At 42.3% G+C, this 17,539-nt stretch overlaps 2 protein-coding genes across 4 annotated transcripts in view; both read right to left on the reverse strand.

The window, feature by feature from the left end:
- Positions 1-17,539, reverse strand: part of gale (UDP-galactose-4-epimerase) — an 87,059-nt gene that overhangs the window by 63,699 nt on the left and 5,821 nt on the right. The window lies entirely within an intron of this gene.
- The window catches only part of eloa (elongin A), a 55,381-nt gene that overhangs the window by 31,949 nt on the left and 5,893 nt on the right, over positions 1-17,539 (reverse strand). For 2 of the 3 annotated variants that reach the window (XM_078237871.1, XM_078237870.1), the window contains exon 2: positions 1,567-1,623. In XM_078237871.1, the coding sequence (XP_078093997.1) occupies positions 1,567-1,623 (57 nt within the window). Of the gene's footprint in view, positions 1-350; positions 476-864; positions 1,048-1,566; positions 1,624-17,539 lie in introns of all 3 variants that reach the window. The other variant, XM_078237868.1, reaches the window with a different exon arrangement.

Here is a 17,539-nt window from a genome sequence, read left to right on the forward strand (position 1 = left end):
AGTGCAGAGGAGATTTACCAGGATGCTGCCTGGTTTGGAGGGTAGGTCTTATGAGGAAAAGTTGAGGGAGCTAGGGCTTTTCTCTTTAGAGCAGAGGAGGATGAGAGGCGACTTAATAGAGGTTTAAAAGATGATAAAGGGGATAGATAGATTGGACGTTCAGAGACTATTTCCTCGGGTGAATGTTACTAGGGGGCATAACTATAAGGTTCATGGTGGGAGATATAGGGGGGGATGCCCGAAGTAGGTGCTTTACTCAGAGTGGTGTGGAATGGACTGCCTGCTATGATAGTGGAGTCGGACACTTTAGGAACTTTCAAGCGGTTATTGGATAGGCACATGGAGCACACCAGAATGATAGGGAGTGGGATAGCTTGATCTTGGTTTCGGACAAAGCTCGGCACAACATCGAGGGCCGAAGGGCCTGTACTGTGCTGTACTGTTCTATGTTCTATGTTCAAGCTAGCTGAGAAAACTGGAAAGAAAAAGAAAAATCGTGATCATGACAGCCACAGTAAGCTTTTCATTAGACATCACAAACTCTATATATGCAATAATAATTTGGAGATTTTATTAATTCTACCATGTCAAAATAAAGATGGAGATTGCAAATTTAAACACTATAACTGACAATTACAGTTCTTGTTGCTTATAATTAATGAATTGCCACATTAACATTTCTTTAAAAATCATATACACAATATTATATGTCATGTTATATTGTCAAAGCCTCCTTATTAAATAAGCAAAGAGGGGCAGAGTCATTGATGCGTTTATTTTGAATAGTTTCGCCATTTGTCTCTAGACAGATAGATACAAATGTTCAGTAGAAAAATTAAAAATTGTATTTTTCTTAATAAATACCTTTGTTTTTTTTCATAAAGCAGCAAGTCTTCCTCTGAAGTATGTTAGTCCCCTCATTACATTTAACCAGCTACATCTTTCCTGCAGGTTTTTTTATTTAAACACTAATAGAATAGCTCGGATTTTGCAACAGGAATAACAATCAGGCTATTATGGAGTAAACTGGATAGCGACTTGCAATGTCTGCACATGTAAATAAAATGCAAAAGTCTATTGTCAGAGATAGTAATTCCTCCACAAACTGCACTATAACAGAACCTTTCTGATAGACTCGAAGCTGAAATCAATGCAAGGAATGATATGGAGTACTTGTCCAGTAGCTCTACACTAAAGAAAGTCTCTGCTCAAACACTTTGTAAGCAGCTATCAGCAAGATGAATAGTGAATACCTTACTGCTGCCAGTAACTGCAAAGTCCAGGCCATTGCTTTTAACCTACCAGAGCAGTTCCATTTACTTGCAGAAATTCTGGAAAAATTATTTTACATTTGCACAAGTGGTTGTAAGAACAAAGATCCACTGATCAGCTTCCAGAGCAAAGGATGGAACAGTGAGTTATTTCTATCATACAAATTATAATTGTCGAATGCTAAATTGGATTGGAGCTCGCTTTGTGACCAACATCGTCTCCTGCTCCGTAAGCCATCACCATTACCTCTTCCACCCACTCAAAAATCAGGAAAGTGAAAAGATCATAACTTACTGCTAAAATATCCACAGTGATTGGAAGTTCATTCAAACGCTTCAAGGTCTTCAGGATCTAATCCAAAACAAAAGTTGAAAACATTAACCCTCAGTGTTCTATTTTCCATACACCACATATCTACGTATTCCTATAATTTGATTCTACTATCAAAATATACCACAAAAAAAAAGCTCAGCGCAGTGTAGATGAGACAGTAAAGTTTGAAAACAAGCTGGTAAACAACAGAGAAAACTGTGGGACTGCTGACAAATGTGACTAATGTCAAATGTGTCTATTTCCCTCATTTTCATGTTGTTGCTAGGTGCTGTAAGGAGCTGAAGCCTCCTAGGACTTTACACAAATGCCCATTGTACATACACCAGTCTGGAGTGACTACACCATCAGGATGCTTTGCTATTTGTTTTGGAAACTACATTTGGAACAAAAAAATCAGAATTGCAAATCTGAATTTTTTTTTAAAAAACAACAGGAATACAAACAAATGATTCTACTCTAAAACAGTGTAGTCATTTTAGTGAGCAAATAAAAGTTTTGTTGTAGATTTCTTTTAAAATCTCCCTGTGTTTTAAAAGCACAGAAAAATTTAACACCAAAGATAACCAAATACACAAGACAAATAAAATATTTCTCAAATCATAGGGCATTAAAGGTGACAAAATTCGGAGTGTTATTTCTGGATGTATTATTCATCCCTGTAATATTAACAGTGTGTCTACACCTATTTATAGATACCTAAACAAAAACATTTCATTAGGCATCAGCTGTGGCTCACTGGTAGAGAGCTCTCACTCTGGGACAGCCCATTCAATTCCTATTCTACAGTCTCAAACACAGTCATTTCAGTGGCAGACTGAGAGACTGCTGCATTGTCAGAGGTGTCATCTTCTGGATGAGATTTTAAATTGAGGCCCCATGAGGCTTCTCTGATGAAGGATCCCATGCCACAACACACGCACCCCTTGAATGAATAAAAACATTTTATTGCAAGAACTGCAGGGTAGTTTTCCCCTCGGTGTCCTTTCCAATATGTATCCCTTAAATCACTAAAAAAGATTAATCGTATTGCTGTTTGTGGGACCTTGCTGTGTGCAAATTGGCTGCTGCGCCTCTAATACAACAGTGGCTAAATTTCAAAAATTGATTTGGAACATCCAGAGGCCGTCAAAGGTGCGATATAATTGCAAGTTATTTATTTTTATTTACAGCACTCTTTGCACAAACATGCTTGCGTAAACCCTGCTGAGTAGCACACTTATTCCACAGACTAATCGTTTAAATAAAATGGTTAGCATGATTATGTTGCATTATGGAGCAACAAAGGGCTAAGTGGTAGGAATAGGCAGATCCTCCACTTAACTAGGTATAACCTTCAGCCATGCTGCTGTGGGGAATCACTAAGCAGAAGATGGAATGAAGGGTTATTACCAGACAATTTTCCTGGCTTAAGAATTCCACAGAGCACAGCTCATTTTGCCTGCTCTGCAAGAATCTCGGCCGGTTGAGACTTTAAACTAAAGAACTGAAAAATTAAATCACCTCCCAGGAATTACTTTCATTCGCAGAAGAGTTTAGAAGTGCTGCAATGTAAGTGTGTAAAAGGACTCAAGCCAGTGGGCCAGAGTTTACGCTCAAATTAGCCATGAAGATAATTTATTAAAATGTGAAAACAATATCCAGTGATTGCAGTTGCACAGTCAAACATGGAAATTGGAAAGCTGCTGTCCAAGGTAACCTGCTCCTCCAAAAGTGGCATCTTAATAACAGTATCTCACAGATATTCTACAAAAAGATAGAGAATCTGGTGAAATGGTGTGATGACAATAATCTCTCCCTCAATGTCAGTAAAATGGAAATATTCATCGACTTCAGGAAGCGTAGTGGAGGACATGCCCCGTGTCTGCATCACAGGGATGAAGTGAAAATGGTTGAAAGCTTCAAGTTTCTAGGTACCCAGATCACCAACAATCTGTCCTGGTCTCTCCACACCAACACTATAGTTAAGAAAGCCCACCAACACCTCTACTTTCTCAGGAGCTAAAGAAATTCAGCATGTCCGCTACGACTCTCACCAATTTTTATAGATGCATAGAAAGCATCCTTTCCAAAATGTATCACAGCTTGGTATGGCTCAGGCTCTGACCAAGACCATAAGGAACTACAAAGGGTTGCGAATGTAGTCCATCACGCAAACCAGCCTCCCATCCACTGACTCTGTCTACACTTCCCACTGCCTTGGAAAAGCAGCCAGCATAATCAAGGACCTCACTGATTGGAACGTCCTATTGAAGGAGACTTAGCAAGTTGCTGCAGTGCATCTTGTAGATAGTACAGGCTGTGGCCATTGCACACCGGTGATGGAGGGATTGAACGTTTAAAGTGATGGATTGGGTGCCAAAGAAACAGGCTGATTTGTTTTGTATGATATTGGGCTTCTCGAGTACTGTTGGAGCTCCACTCATCCAGGTATTTGGAAAACATTCCAACATACTCCTGACTTGTGTTTTGCTGACAATGGACAGACATTGGACAGTCAGAGGCAAGTTACCCCCTGCAGAATTCCAGCCTCTGACCTACTCTTGTAGCCACAGTATTTATATGGCTGGTCCAGTTCAGTTTCAGGTCAACAGTAATCCCAAGAGTGCTGATGGTGGGGAATTCAGTGATAGTAATGCCATTGAATGTCAAGGGGCAATGGTTAGATTCTCTCTTGTTTGAGATGGTTATTGCTTGGCACTTGTGTGGTACAATATTACTAACCACTTTACCAGCCTATGTCTGAATGTTGTCCACCTCTTGCTGCAAGCAGGCATGAACTACTTCAGTATAGGAGGCATTGTGAATGGTATGGAACACTGTGCAATTCATTGAACATCCCCACTTCTGACCTCATGATGGAGGGAGGGGATGCTGGATATGATTCCATGGATGGTAGTCATCTTATGTTGGGCACATTCAATGGGTGCCAATTATTCCCTTATAAGATATTCTTTGGAGAGTCGATGCAGACTTGATAGGCCGAATGGCCTCCTTTTGCACTGTGGGGATTCCATGAATGACCTGATAATCTTATTTTTAGTGACAGTGGTTGCAGAGTCAGGGAGGTCTTGTGGCACAGTGGGTAGCGTCCCTATGTCTGGGCTCCGGGTTCAGGTCTCACTTCAGGACTTGATGGCCACAGAAAATGCGTTCATAATGTGGCCAAACAGGTTGATTATCAGCCTGTAAATACTTCTAAAATGCCTGATGGAAGGCAGTAAGCCTTTCCTGACTAGCCATTCTGCAAGAGGCAATGGCAAACTGCTGCAATGTTTTTGCCAAGGATAGTTGTGAACCAATACAACGGAAGTTCCTGATCGCCAATGCCCGCTTAGGGCATGGTGCCGGAAGAAGGGGGGAGGTTGTTGCAGGACTAAATGTTGATGATACCTACCCTGTTCTTTTTTGCGTAGTGTCATGGTATATTTTATCTTCAGTATCACACTGATGTGCTCAAGTTTCCTGAGTGGGATTTGAATCCACAACATTCTGAACAAGAGGCATGAATGCTACCATTGCGTCAAGGCCCACACAATCATAAAGAAAATACTTTGACTTGTCCAGGTTGGGTGACCAAATGCTTCAAGAGTTGTTTGCGTGTTGCAGGTGAGCCCACATGCTGCCGCAAGGAGATTGTGTAGAAACTACAACAGGGCAAAAGCACAGCTGCTCTGGTACCATATATGGCAAGCTGCTGATGTTCCTGCAGTGAACTTTGGAATGGCTGAACTTGCACTGACATCAGTTTCCATCTATGGGAATCTCACACTGAGTAGTTGCTGATGCCAGTTATAAACAGCCACTCTGACATGGCACAGTTGCCTAAACGGCAAAAATAGCAACCACCTGACACTCATATCATCTTAAGGGTGACAAACAGACACAATTCACCCATCCTTCCATGCTGTTGAGTTTTTTTTTTAAAGTTTCAACAAAAACCACATGAAATAATTAGCGCATTAAAATAGTAGTATATGTCCCAACAGCAGTGCACAGATTATTGAATTGGATGCAAACCTAATTCTAAGCATTACCAAACTTTGCTGCAGAATTCAATGGCCAAAAACATTTCTTATTCATTCCCCTTACTAAAAAGTTGCAGGGTCAAATACAATGTGAATAAATACAATAGTATTCAAAATAAAAACACATCAAATACACAAGCAATGTTACAAACTAAATATTGAAATTATGTAACACCATTAATGTAGAAAATCATCTTGTAATGTTTGTGTCAAGAAACAGCTAAGCCTCGAGACTCAATATCATGTTGAACCTTGAAACATTGGAAATGGTAATAATGGTAAAACAAATTCTTGTTGAGTATGCTATACATTTAAAATAGAAGTCTAAATTTTCATTTATATGTCACTGCCATTGATATTTGCAACATCATGTTAACCTTTTGCTGCTGCCCAGTTATACATAAGACCTAATCATTAATCCACATAGTTCTGATTAAATAATATAATCCAGGAAATTCTTTGTCTATACCACTGTAAATTCATTGCCCAATTTCAGTCAAAAAAGGGTGATTTTATTTATTTTTATTCTCTTCACAAATCCCTCGATTAAATTTTCAACTAACATACATATCCTGGCAGAGGGAAAGAGAGAGAGAGGCATAGTTCATCCCATCCTATGGGAGAGGTCTCTGCTCAACACCACCCACTGACAGGGCAAATTGGATTAGGACAGTGGTTCCCAACGGGTGCGGCCACACTGGTGCGGCGAGAGAGGATGGCAAGTGTGGCGGGAAGATTCAAGGACAATCAAAGAAACATTTAAACATGGTTTAAACAAGCATTGTTTCATACTTTCTGGATGTCCCATGATCATATTATAAAGTAGTTGTGTTCTATGTTATGAATCAAGCACTGCTAGGAGTTGGTTTTTTTTGTTTTTGAATGTATTTCTTATTCAATAAAAAATTTGGTGTGGCGCGAGCAAATTTTTATTCTGAAAGTGCGGCCCAGTGAAAAAAGTTTGGGAACCATTGGATTAGGAATACAAGGCAAGGAAAGTCAAGGCACAGCACGCACATGGGTTGAGCTATTCCAATTGTAAAATTCTGATTTTAGCACAGATTAGTAGCGTCTTCCACTTTTTGCAACAAATTGGTGGTAGATGACCTTAAATAAGCTACAAAGTTGCAAACATTGTTTTTCAAAATGCAAACTATATTTTTCAAATAATCATGTGCTTATTTCAAAAGTGTGCAAGAGAACCGCTAAATGGATTTCTTTGTCCTTTTAGGGGCGAATCGTTTGTGTATCTTTTTTTAAAATGGCAGTAAGTCAGGTCCAAAATGGATTTTAGAAGCTGAATAGAAACTGAAAAGCATACTTAATGACACTTTGATTCACAGCTTGAGAATACATTTTGATATATGGATCCCGCTACTTGGATCCCTCCGGAATAGAGTGGATAAAAATGCAATTTGCTATCGTCATGCTTGTGGAAGCTCTTGACCTTTGTTGTTGCTGGCGCAAGTGTCTGTATGGTGAACAATCACCCTGAAGGAACAGTATTGCAAACAAGAGAGAGAGAGAATTTGTTGCTCATGAGTAGATCCATATCAGGAGCAAACCATTCCATTGGGATGACAGGAATCATAATCGCTTCCACAATTCACGCACACTAATCCTCGACCCACAAGCTGGAGAGATGACACTGAAATTTTGGAGCAAAGAAGATTGGACTCGGGATTACAGACTATTCCGCAAGATCAATAGCTGAGGAATATGGAGCCTTTTTAAAAATCAAAAAAACTATTGTGCTGCTCATTACCATGACATCACATTAATCTTCTGCAGGGGAAGAAAGCAGGCTGTTCCTTGGATTATCTGGCTATAACAAATTTCTAGGCCGATTCATTATAAACGTATTAAAACTGTTAACAGTTTGGTAATCTGATTTCTTCTATTTTTATCTCAAAGAGAAAATATTCTTACAAAATACAGCAATCTTCAGTTTATCATTTCAACATACCAACCATTGCAGACAGAGGTAAAACCCCACTAAAAAAAAGTGTTCATGTATCAGAGACTCAGCTGATAGAACTACTGACTTTTAAAACAGCTGCCATGATGGATACTTTAAATTGCTGACTGTTGCACAGCACTTTGTCTACCTTTTTACAAATCATTTTGTCTGTTCAATCAATCTTGACCGTAGCTTTGGCTGTGTAATGCATTAACATTCTACTTTCTGTCATCTGAATTCAGGGAACATGGGTGGATTGAGCATCTTGGATGCTTATCAATATGCAAGGTTCTCTATTGGACATTGAGATGATTTACCTATGGAAACTGTTACCAAGCTGATCACATGAAAGAAAGGAATTGGGGGCAAAAAGCCTGGTCTGTAACAGAATACCCTGTGCCTGTAGTAGATTTCCCAATCATTTTGCAGTAGTATAAAGATTTTTGAGAAAACACAGCAGCTTATACATTCCCAGCACTGTTCATCAAGGGCCCAGCTCCTTGTGTGCTACTGAAAGACAGCAGCTTAAATTTATAGAATTACTGCATTTTTTTTTTTTACACAGCACATGGCCGCATATTGCTTTTCACTAAGAAAGGCTGTGTTCAAAAAACAGTGTACCAGTTGAAACCAGCTAACTAGTGTTTAAACAAAACACATCTCTTCCAATCACTTCCAATTACTCGCATCCTAGTCAAGGGATTATTAATGTCGATGAAAAGCCATAACCAAGTAAGTACTTCATAATCATGTTCTATCTACATAGCAAATCAAGAACAGAACGGTCTTTGTTCTGTGGAAAAAATTAAAGGCTGTTGATAGCAAGATATGAAACTCACTGCTAACGCCAGAAACCACTCATCAATAGGGCATTAAGGACAGGAAGTGTGTGTAAAATGACAGAAAACAGCCAAGATGGAACAGTCAAAATAGCAATAGGTGAATACATGTCATACCATAACTCAAGATAGCAGATTTCTTACTGAGCTCCTGTACCCAAGCTAGCAAGAGGGAGGCCACTTTTATGAAGACTTGAGAAATAGAACATTTTTCATGAGAGCTAACAAGGTGACCTGATAAAGATTTTTAAGATTATGGTTATGACAAGGTATACTAGAAAAATATTGTTTAGACAGGTCAATAAGCATTGTAATAAGAGAGCACAAATTTAAAATGACAAAAAGAATTGAAGGTTGCACAGAAATGTGCAATTTTCAGTGCAAACCATTAACGAAGCAGGTTAGCAAAGTATCTAGCTCAATTATAATAACCCCATCTAACAGCCTAAGCCTAGACATATACATAGAAGTTATATTTGACCATAAGGCAATTAATACCATCAGAATACCTTGGGGCGGCATGGTAGCACAGTGGTCAGCACTGCTGTTTCACAGCTCCAGGGGCCTGGGTTCGATTCCCGGCTTGGGTCACTGTCTGTGTGGAGTTTGCACATTCTCCCCGTGTCTGTGTGGGTTTCCTCTGGGTGCTCCGGTTTCCTCCCACACTCCATGCTAAATTGCCCCTTAGTGTCCCGGGATGCGTAGGTTAGAGGGATTAGCGGGTAAATATGTAGGGATATGGGGATAGGGCCTGGGTGGGATTGTGGTCGGTGCAGACTCGATGGGCCGAATGGCCTCTTTCTGCACTGTAGGGATTCTATGATTTCTATTCTATGATTTCTATGATAATAGCATGGGAATGAAGAGGAAAATAATGATAACAAACAACATATACCAGTGTAAAACTGTTAAACACTAAGAACTGGGGATTCAATGCATTTTGGTTAACGTTTTGAGAACATAAAACCAATTTAATTATTGACAAGGGATTAAATATTAACAACATAGAACATCCAAGTACGTATAGTACAGCACTATAATGTGAAGTTCAAGTTCAGAACCCAGTAACAAATAACATTTACACTCAAGATTCTCCAGATACAGCGGCACAGTGGTTAGCACTGCTGCCTCACAGCACCAGGGATCTGGGCTCAATTCCCAGCTTGGGTTACTGTCGGTGCAGAGTCTGCACGCTCTCCCTGTGTTTCCTCCGGGTGCTCCAGTTTCCTACCACAGTCCGAAAAACGTGCTGATTAGGTGCATTGGCCGTGCTAAGTTCTCCCTCAGTGTACCCGAACAGGCACCGGAGTGTGACGACCAGGGGATTTTCACAGTAACTTCATTGCAGTGTTAGTGTAAGCCGACTTGTGACAAAAATAAATAAACTTTTAAAAGGTAATAGGGTTTGTTAGATACAGCTTCAGCAATTTGAGGGGAAAATGACAGAGGGCAATGGAGGGCTGACAAATGAACAGTATCCAATCTGTGGAGGTCACACCCTCTCAGTAGGGCATGGGAATATGGTTACAACTTGACTTGGCTTGGCTTTAACAAGGAAAAACTGGAAAGGAGAAATTTGACAAAATGAAATCAAAAGGATCTCTAACTGGTCAACCTCTGGCATTAGTAACAAGTACACCAAGTCTGTTAAAAAGGATGATCAGATTAAAGGTCACAGACCTGAAACATTAATTCTGTTTCTCTCCACAGATGCTGCTATGACATGCTGGCTATTTCCAGCAGTTTCTGTTTTCTTTCCAAGAAAAATTAATCAGGTTCATAACTGCTATTCCCTTTACAGTCAATTTCTAATCACAGCTGTATTGTAATGGGAGAAACTTAGCCACAGGGAAACAAAATGTAGGAAGATATCAACAGGCCATTAAGCGGAGATTGCCATCTACTGTACTTGGAATCTCCTGAGTAAATAATAAATTTACAAAGTACATTATAATAAAATTTATACTGTCAAACAAGTGATAGAAGGATTTTATTCCATCAAGCTGAGCAGAGTTGAAAATAGATCCCAAACGTGTGGGACACAATGGTAACCTTGCTTCAGCCAATTACTCTCCCCTCTGCCCATCCCCAAAAGCAGAAGTGTTCTGTTGCTACATTGCGTGGGTTTACTGTTCCTGAAATTTCAACAGCAGCGTCTAATAGTCAGGCTACCAAAGGCCTTGAATATAAAATGCTTGATCATAATATCAAGCTCATAAAACAAAGAATATTTTTTGAACATGTGTCAGTAATTAAAATATTTCAATATACTATTAAGCTCCAAAGGAATACAAACAAATCAATTACAAGATGGAGCAGATGAGACAACTATTGAGAATACAACACTATCCTTTGCTGAATAAACAGGAACTCTGTACAGTCAGAACAAACATTATGTCCAGTGACTTAAGCATTAACAATAAAGCATGGCTATAGTCTGCTTATTATACATGATCTGTGTATTAAATTTATCATGCACAGAATGAGCTGCCTGTCAGGATCACACCTGCTCCTCAGAGTACAAGACTTACTGAGTTCACTAGGTGGTCTATTTTTCAAAAGCAGGACTCTATGAAAAGGGAAGAGGGAAGGGGAGATGCAGTGGGGAGGAAGGGAGCAAGGGAGGTTCGCAATCTTGTTACTCAGTCAGTGCACAGCTTGATACGGATTGTTAAAAATGTCAACATGATTGGCTAAAGCAAGCTCCGAGGCATCAACTAGATCCCAGTGAAGGGTGGAGGGAGAAATCAAATCTTCAAAAATTTGGAAAATAAAAAACAAGAAATAAGCCCTATGAGTTACCATGCAAAGCAAAAAGAAAAGCACTTGGGGCACTACTGCCTCATCATAAGTGGGTTGTATTTAATATTGAGTAATAAAGATTCACTGATAATCTGTTTATATCGGAGGCAACGAGCATCTGTGGTATCTCAACTTACACAGAAATGTGGTATCTAACATTAGTAAGTTTTAAAACAAAATATTTTGCCTTTTAGAATAGTAAAATAGTGCTGCCCACAAAACACACATTCAGAATTACAATCTTACAACTTGCTTCTGAATCTCCCTTAACATGACATTTCCTTCACCGTCACTGCATCAAAATCCTGGAACTCCCTTCCTAACAGGACTGTGGCTGCTCCTACAACAGTTCAAAAAATGGCAGCGCACCACCACCTTCTCAAGGACAATTAGCGTTGGACCATAAACGTCGACCTAGCCAGCAATGCCCATGAACGGACAACAGAAAAAATGTCCCATTGTAATGAAATTGAACTGTTTAAAGCACAACATATTGTTGCTTCAAATGGGGCTGAACATCATGAACTCCACAAGAAACTGAGTACAAGTAACCATCACCACAATCAAACCACAGGGAATGGAAAATATCATAGAATTATTTTTTGTAAACAGCGCACAAAGAAAGATTCTGATTGATCACCTCAGAAATAAGAGTAAGCTTATCTTCAAAATTTGACCCCAATTCAATTTCAAATTGTCCTGGCCACCATTTATCCCTCAATCCACAATCTTTAATAAAAACACAGATTATCTGGTCATTATCACATTGCTGTCTGTGGGTGTTTGCTGCGCACAAATTGGGGGTTGCATTTCCCACATTACATCGGTGCCTGCACTTCAAAAAGTACTTGAACAGCTATACAATGCTTTGGACCACCCTGGGATTGTAAAAGCAGCCATGGAACTAAAACAAGAGATCACCCAACACACATGCTTATGTTTTTTTTACAATATTGAGAACGTGGAAGCCAGGGCATATTTCCCGATGTCAGTAACTTCTCTCCTCTAAAGGGTGTCAAGACAACCACAGCACCAAAAGCAGAAAACTCAGTACATCATTAATTGACAGAAGACATCCTCTGTTCACAAAATACTGCACACTGCAAAAATACCCAGAAAACATTAAAGAAAAGCAAGTTGTACAAAATTTAGTGAAAATATGCAGTCTCTCTCATAATTGTACACCTGATGCCATTACAAGTTTAAAACCAGATTTGCTTTTTAGAAGGATTTGCTCCCAAGGTCTTGGGATTTCTAATTGATTTACTAAATCAAGCGAAAAGCCAAATGTACTTTCTGTAACACTTCACAATAGGCCAAGAACAGTGGGATAGCACCTCCCCCCTGATAACCTATCACTTTGCCTTCTCGTCAAGTGGACATTGATAATTCTACAGCACGGTAGGGAGGAATGGATACTTTCGCTCATGTAATGCTATAAATTAGGTCTACTGACTAACTACCTAAAACTAAAGGCACACGACTGTAGATGCTGGAACCCGAAACAAAAACAGCTCTGAAAGGGTCATCCAGACTCGAAACGTTGGCTCTATTCACTTTCCACAGATGTTGTCAGGCCTGCTGAGTTTCTCCAGCATTTTCTATTTTTGTTTCAACCACCTAGAACTACTTGCCAACAAACTAGAAGAGAGGAGCATTTGGTTTGATCACTCAACCCAAGGCTTAACATAGCTGTTCACTGCTTTTCTGCAGAGTAGTCATGATGTGGAGATGCCGGCGTTGGACTGGGGTAAACACAGAGTCCAACAGGTTTATTTGGTAGCAAAAGCCACACAAGCTTTCGGAGCTCCAAGCCCCTTCTTTAGGCGAGTGGGAATTCTGTTCACAAACACGGCATATAAAGACACAGACTCAATTTACATGAATAATGGTTGGAATGCAAATACTTACAGCTAATCAAGTCTTTAAGATACAAACAACGTGAGTGGAGAGAGCATCAAGACAGGCTAAAAAGATGTGTATTGTCTCCAGACAAGACAGCCAGTGAAACTCTGCAGGTCCAGGCAAGCTGTGGGGGTTACAAATAGTGTGACATGAACCCAATATCCCGGTTGAGGCCATCCTCGTGTGTGCGGAACTTGGCTATCAGCTTCTGCTCAGCGACTCTGCGCTGTCGTGTGTCGTGAAGGCCGCCTTGGAGAACGCTTACCCGAATATCAGAGGCCGAATGCCCGTGACCGCTGAAGTGCTCCCCAACAGGAAGAGAACAGTCTTGCCTGGTGATTGTCGAGTGGTGTTCATTCATCCATTGTCGCAGCGTCTGCATAGTTTCCCCAATGTACCATGCCTCGGGACATCCTTTCCTGCAGCGTATCAGGTAGACAACGTTGGCCAAGTTGCAAGAGTATGTACCGTGTACCTGGTGGATGGTGTTCTCACGTGAGATGATGGCATCTGTGTCGATGATCCGGCACATCTTGCAGAGGTTGCTGTGGCAGGGTTGTGTGGTGTCGTGGTCACTGTCCTCCTGAAGGCTGGGTAGTTTGCTGCGGACAATGGTCTGTTTGAGGTTGTGCGGTTGTTTGAAGGCAAGAAGTGGGGGTGTGGGGATGGTCTTGGCGAGATGTTCGTCTTCATCAATGACATGTTGAAGGCTCCGGAGATGCCGTAGCTTCTCCGCTCTGGGGAAGTACTGGACGACGAAGGGTACTCTGTCCACTGTGTCCCGTGTTTGTCTTCTGAGGAGGTCGGTGTGGTTTTTCGCTGTGGCGCGTTGGAACTGTTGATCAATGAGTCGAGCGCTATATCCTGTTCTTATGAGGACATCTTTCAGCGTCTGGAGGTGTCTGTTGCGATCCTCCTCATCTGAGCAGATCCTGTGTATACGGAGGGCTTGTCCGTAGGGGATGGCTTCTTTAACATGTTTAGGGTGGAAGCTGGAGAAGTGGAGCATCATGAGGTTATCCGTGGGCTTGCGGTACAGTGAGGTGCCAAAGAGGTGAGGAATTCATCAGGCAAATGAGGCTGAGGGAGTTCTTCCACAAACCCCAAGAGGCCAACAGCGAACACAATGAGACAGCCAATGAACCGGAACAGCCGACAGAGAGATCCGCAGTGCATCCGAAGAGGAAAGAGTCGAATTGGACTCCTCCGGAAGGCCGCTGCCCTCGACTTGACATGTATGCCCAAGCGGTCAGGAGGTGCGTCAACGCCAAACTCATCAGCCACACTCACAAGACAGCCCCGAACATCACCCAAGCACAACGCAACGCCATCCACGCTCTCAAGACCGACCGCAACATGGTCATCAAACCAGCAGACAAAGGAGGGGCCATCGTCATATTGAACAGAACGGATTATTGCAAAGAAGTGTACCGACAACTAAAAAATGAGGAACACTACAGACAGTTACCCACAGATCCGACCAAAGAACACACCCGTCAACTCAACACTCGGATCAAGACCTTTGATCTGGACCTTCAGAGCACCCTCCGTGCTCCCATCCCCGTGCTGTACTCCCCGCGTTGGAGATCTCTACTGCCTCCCGAAGATACACAAGGCAAACACACCCGGCCGTCCCATTGTATCGGGCAATGGGACCCTGTGCGAGAACCTCCCCGGCTATGTCGAGGGCATCCTGAAACCCAAAGAACCCCCAGCTTTTGTCGCGACACTATGGACTTCCTACAGAAACTCGGCACACATGGAACAGTTGAACCAGGAGCACTCCTCGTCACAATGGATGTCTCGGCCCTCTACACCAGCATCCCCCATGACGATGGCATTGCTGCAACGGACTCAGTGCTCAGCACCGACAACTGCCAGTTTCCAGATGCAATTTTACATCTCATCCGCTTCATCCTGGATCACAATATCTTCACCTTCAACAACCAGTTCTTCATCCATACACACGGAACAGCCATGGGGACCAAATTCGCACCTCAATATGCCAACATCTTCATGCACAGGTTCGAACAAGACTTCTTCACTGCACGGGACCTTCAACCGATGCTATACACTAGATACATTGATGACATTTTCTTCCTTTGGACTCATGGTGAACAATCATTGAAACAACTCTATGATGACATCAACAAGTTCCATCCCACCATCAGACTCACCATGGACTACTCTCCGGAATCGGTTGCATTCTTGGACACACGCATCTCCATTAAGGACGGTCACCTCAGCACCTCACTGTACCGCAAGCCTACGGATAACCTCACAATGCTCCACTTCTCCAGCTTCCACCCTAAACATGTTAAAGAAGCCATCCCCTACGGACAAGCCCTCCATATACACAGGATCTGCTTGGATGAGGAGGATCGCAACAGACACCTCCAGACGCTGAAAGATGCCCTCATAAGAACAGGATATAGCGCTCGACTCATTGATCAACAGTTCCAACGCGCCACAGCAAAAAACCACACCGACCTCCCCAGAAGACAAACACGGGACACAGTGGACAGAGTACCCTTCGTCGTCCAGTACTTCCCCAGAGCGGAGAAGCTACGGCATCTCTTCCAGAGCCTTCAACATGTCATTGATGAAGACGAACATCTCGCCAAGGCCATCCCCACACCCCTACTTCTTGCCTTCAAACAACCGCACAACCTCAAACAGACCATTGTCCGCAGCAAACTACCCAGCCTTCAGGGGAACAGTAACCACGACACCACACAACCCTGCCACAGCAACCTCTGCAAGACGTGCCGGATCATCGACACAGATGCCATCATCTCACGTGAGAACACCATCCACCAGGTACACGGTACATACTCTTGCAACTCGGCCTACCTTGTCTACCTGATACGCTACAGGAAAGGATGTCCCGAGGCATGGTACATTGGGGAAACTATGCAGACGCTGCGACAACGGATGAATGAACACCACTCGACAATCACCAGGCAAGACTGTTCTCTTCCTGTTGGGGAGCACTTCAGCGGTCACGGGCATTCGGCCTCTGATATTCGGGTAAGCGTTCTCCAAGGCGGCCTTCACGACACACGACAGCGCAGAGTCGCTGAGCAGAAGCTGATAGCCAAGTTCCGCACACACGAGGATGGCCTCAACCGGGATATTGGGTTCATGTCACACTATTTGTAACCCCCACAGCTTGCCTGGACCTGCGGAGTTTCACTGGCTGTCTTGTCTGGAGACAATACACATCTTTTTAGCCTGTCTTGATGCTCTTTCCACTCACGTTGTTTTGTTTCTTAAAGACTTGATTCGTTGTAAGTATTCGCATTCCAACCATTATTCATGTAAATTGAGTCTGTGTCTTTATATGCCCTGTTTGTGAACAGAATTCCCACTCACCTAAAGAAGGGGCTTGGAGCTCCAAAAGCTTGTGTGGTTTTGCTACCAAATAAACCTGTTGGACTTTAACCTGGTGTTGTTAAACTTCTTTCTGCAGAGTACCCAAGGTACACTCCCAGGAAAAATAAGGGCTCCTCTACAACTGGTAATGGAGGGATGTAAAGCTAACCCCAGCAATTACAAGCCAATCAGTTTAGCTACAGTGGTGGAGAAACTTCTAGAAACAATAATTCAGGACAAAATTCATAGTCACATGGACAAATACAGATTAATTAAGGACAGCCAACGTCCATTTCGCAAGGAAAAATCATGTTTAACTAACCTGCTGAGTATTTTGCAGAGTTAACAAATGTTAAATGTGGATTACAGGGTCAAAGGTAGGGTTCTGAAGACTGTGGAGGAACAGAGAGATCTTGGGGTCCATATCCACAGATCTCTAAAGGTTGCCACTCAAGTGGATAGAGCTGTGAAGAAGGCCTATAGTATGTTAGCTTTTATTAACAGGGGGTTGGAGTTTAAGAGCCATGGGGTTATGCTGCAACTGTACAGGACCTTGGTGAGACCACATTTGGAATATTGTGTGCAGTTCAGGTCACCTCACTATAAGGAGGATGTGGAAGTGCTGGAAAGAGTGCAGAGGAGATTTACCAGGACGCTGCCTGGTTTGGCGGGTAGGTCTTATGAGGAAAGGTTGAGGGAGCTAGGGCTGTTCTCTCTGGAGCGGAGGAGGCTGAGGGGACACTTAATAGAGGTTTATAAAATGATGAAGGGGATAGATAGAGTGAACGTTCAAAGACTATTTCCTCGGGTGGATGGAGCTATTACAAGGGGGCATAACTATTGGGTTCATGTTGGGAGATATAGGAAGGATATCAGAGGTAGTAGGTTCTTTACGCAGAGAGTGGTTGGGGTGTGGAATGGACTGCCTGCAGTGATAGTGGAGTCAGACACTTTAGGAACACTTAAGCGGTTATTGGATAGGCACATGGAGCACACCAGGATGATAGGGAGTGGGATAGCTTGATTTC

The sequence above is a fragment of the Mustelus asterias genome, chromosome 21, assembly GCF_964213995.1.
Source record: "Mustelus asterias chromosome 21, sMusAst1.hap1.1, whole genome shotgun sequence".
NCBI classification, from domain to species: domain Eukaryota; kingdom Metazoa; phylum Chordata; class Chondrichthyes; order Carcharhiniformes; family Triakidae; genus Mustelus; species Mustelus asterias.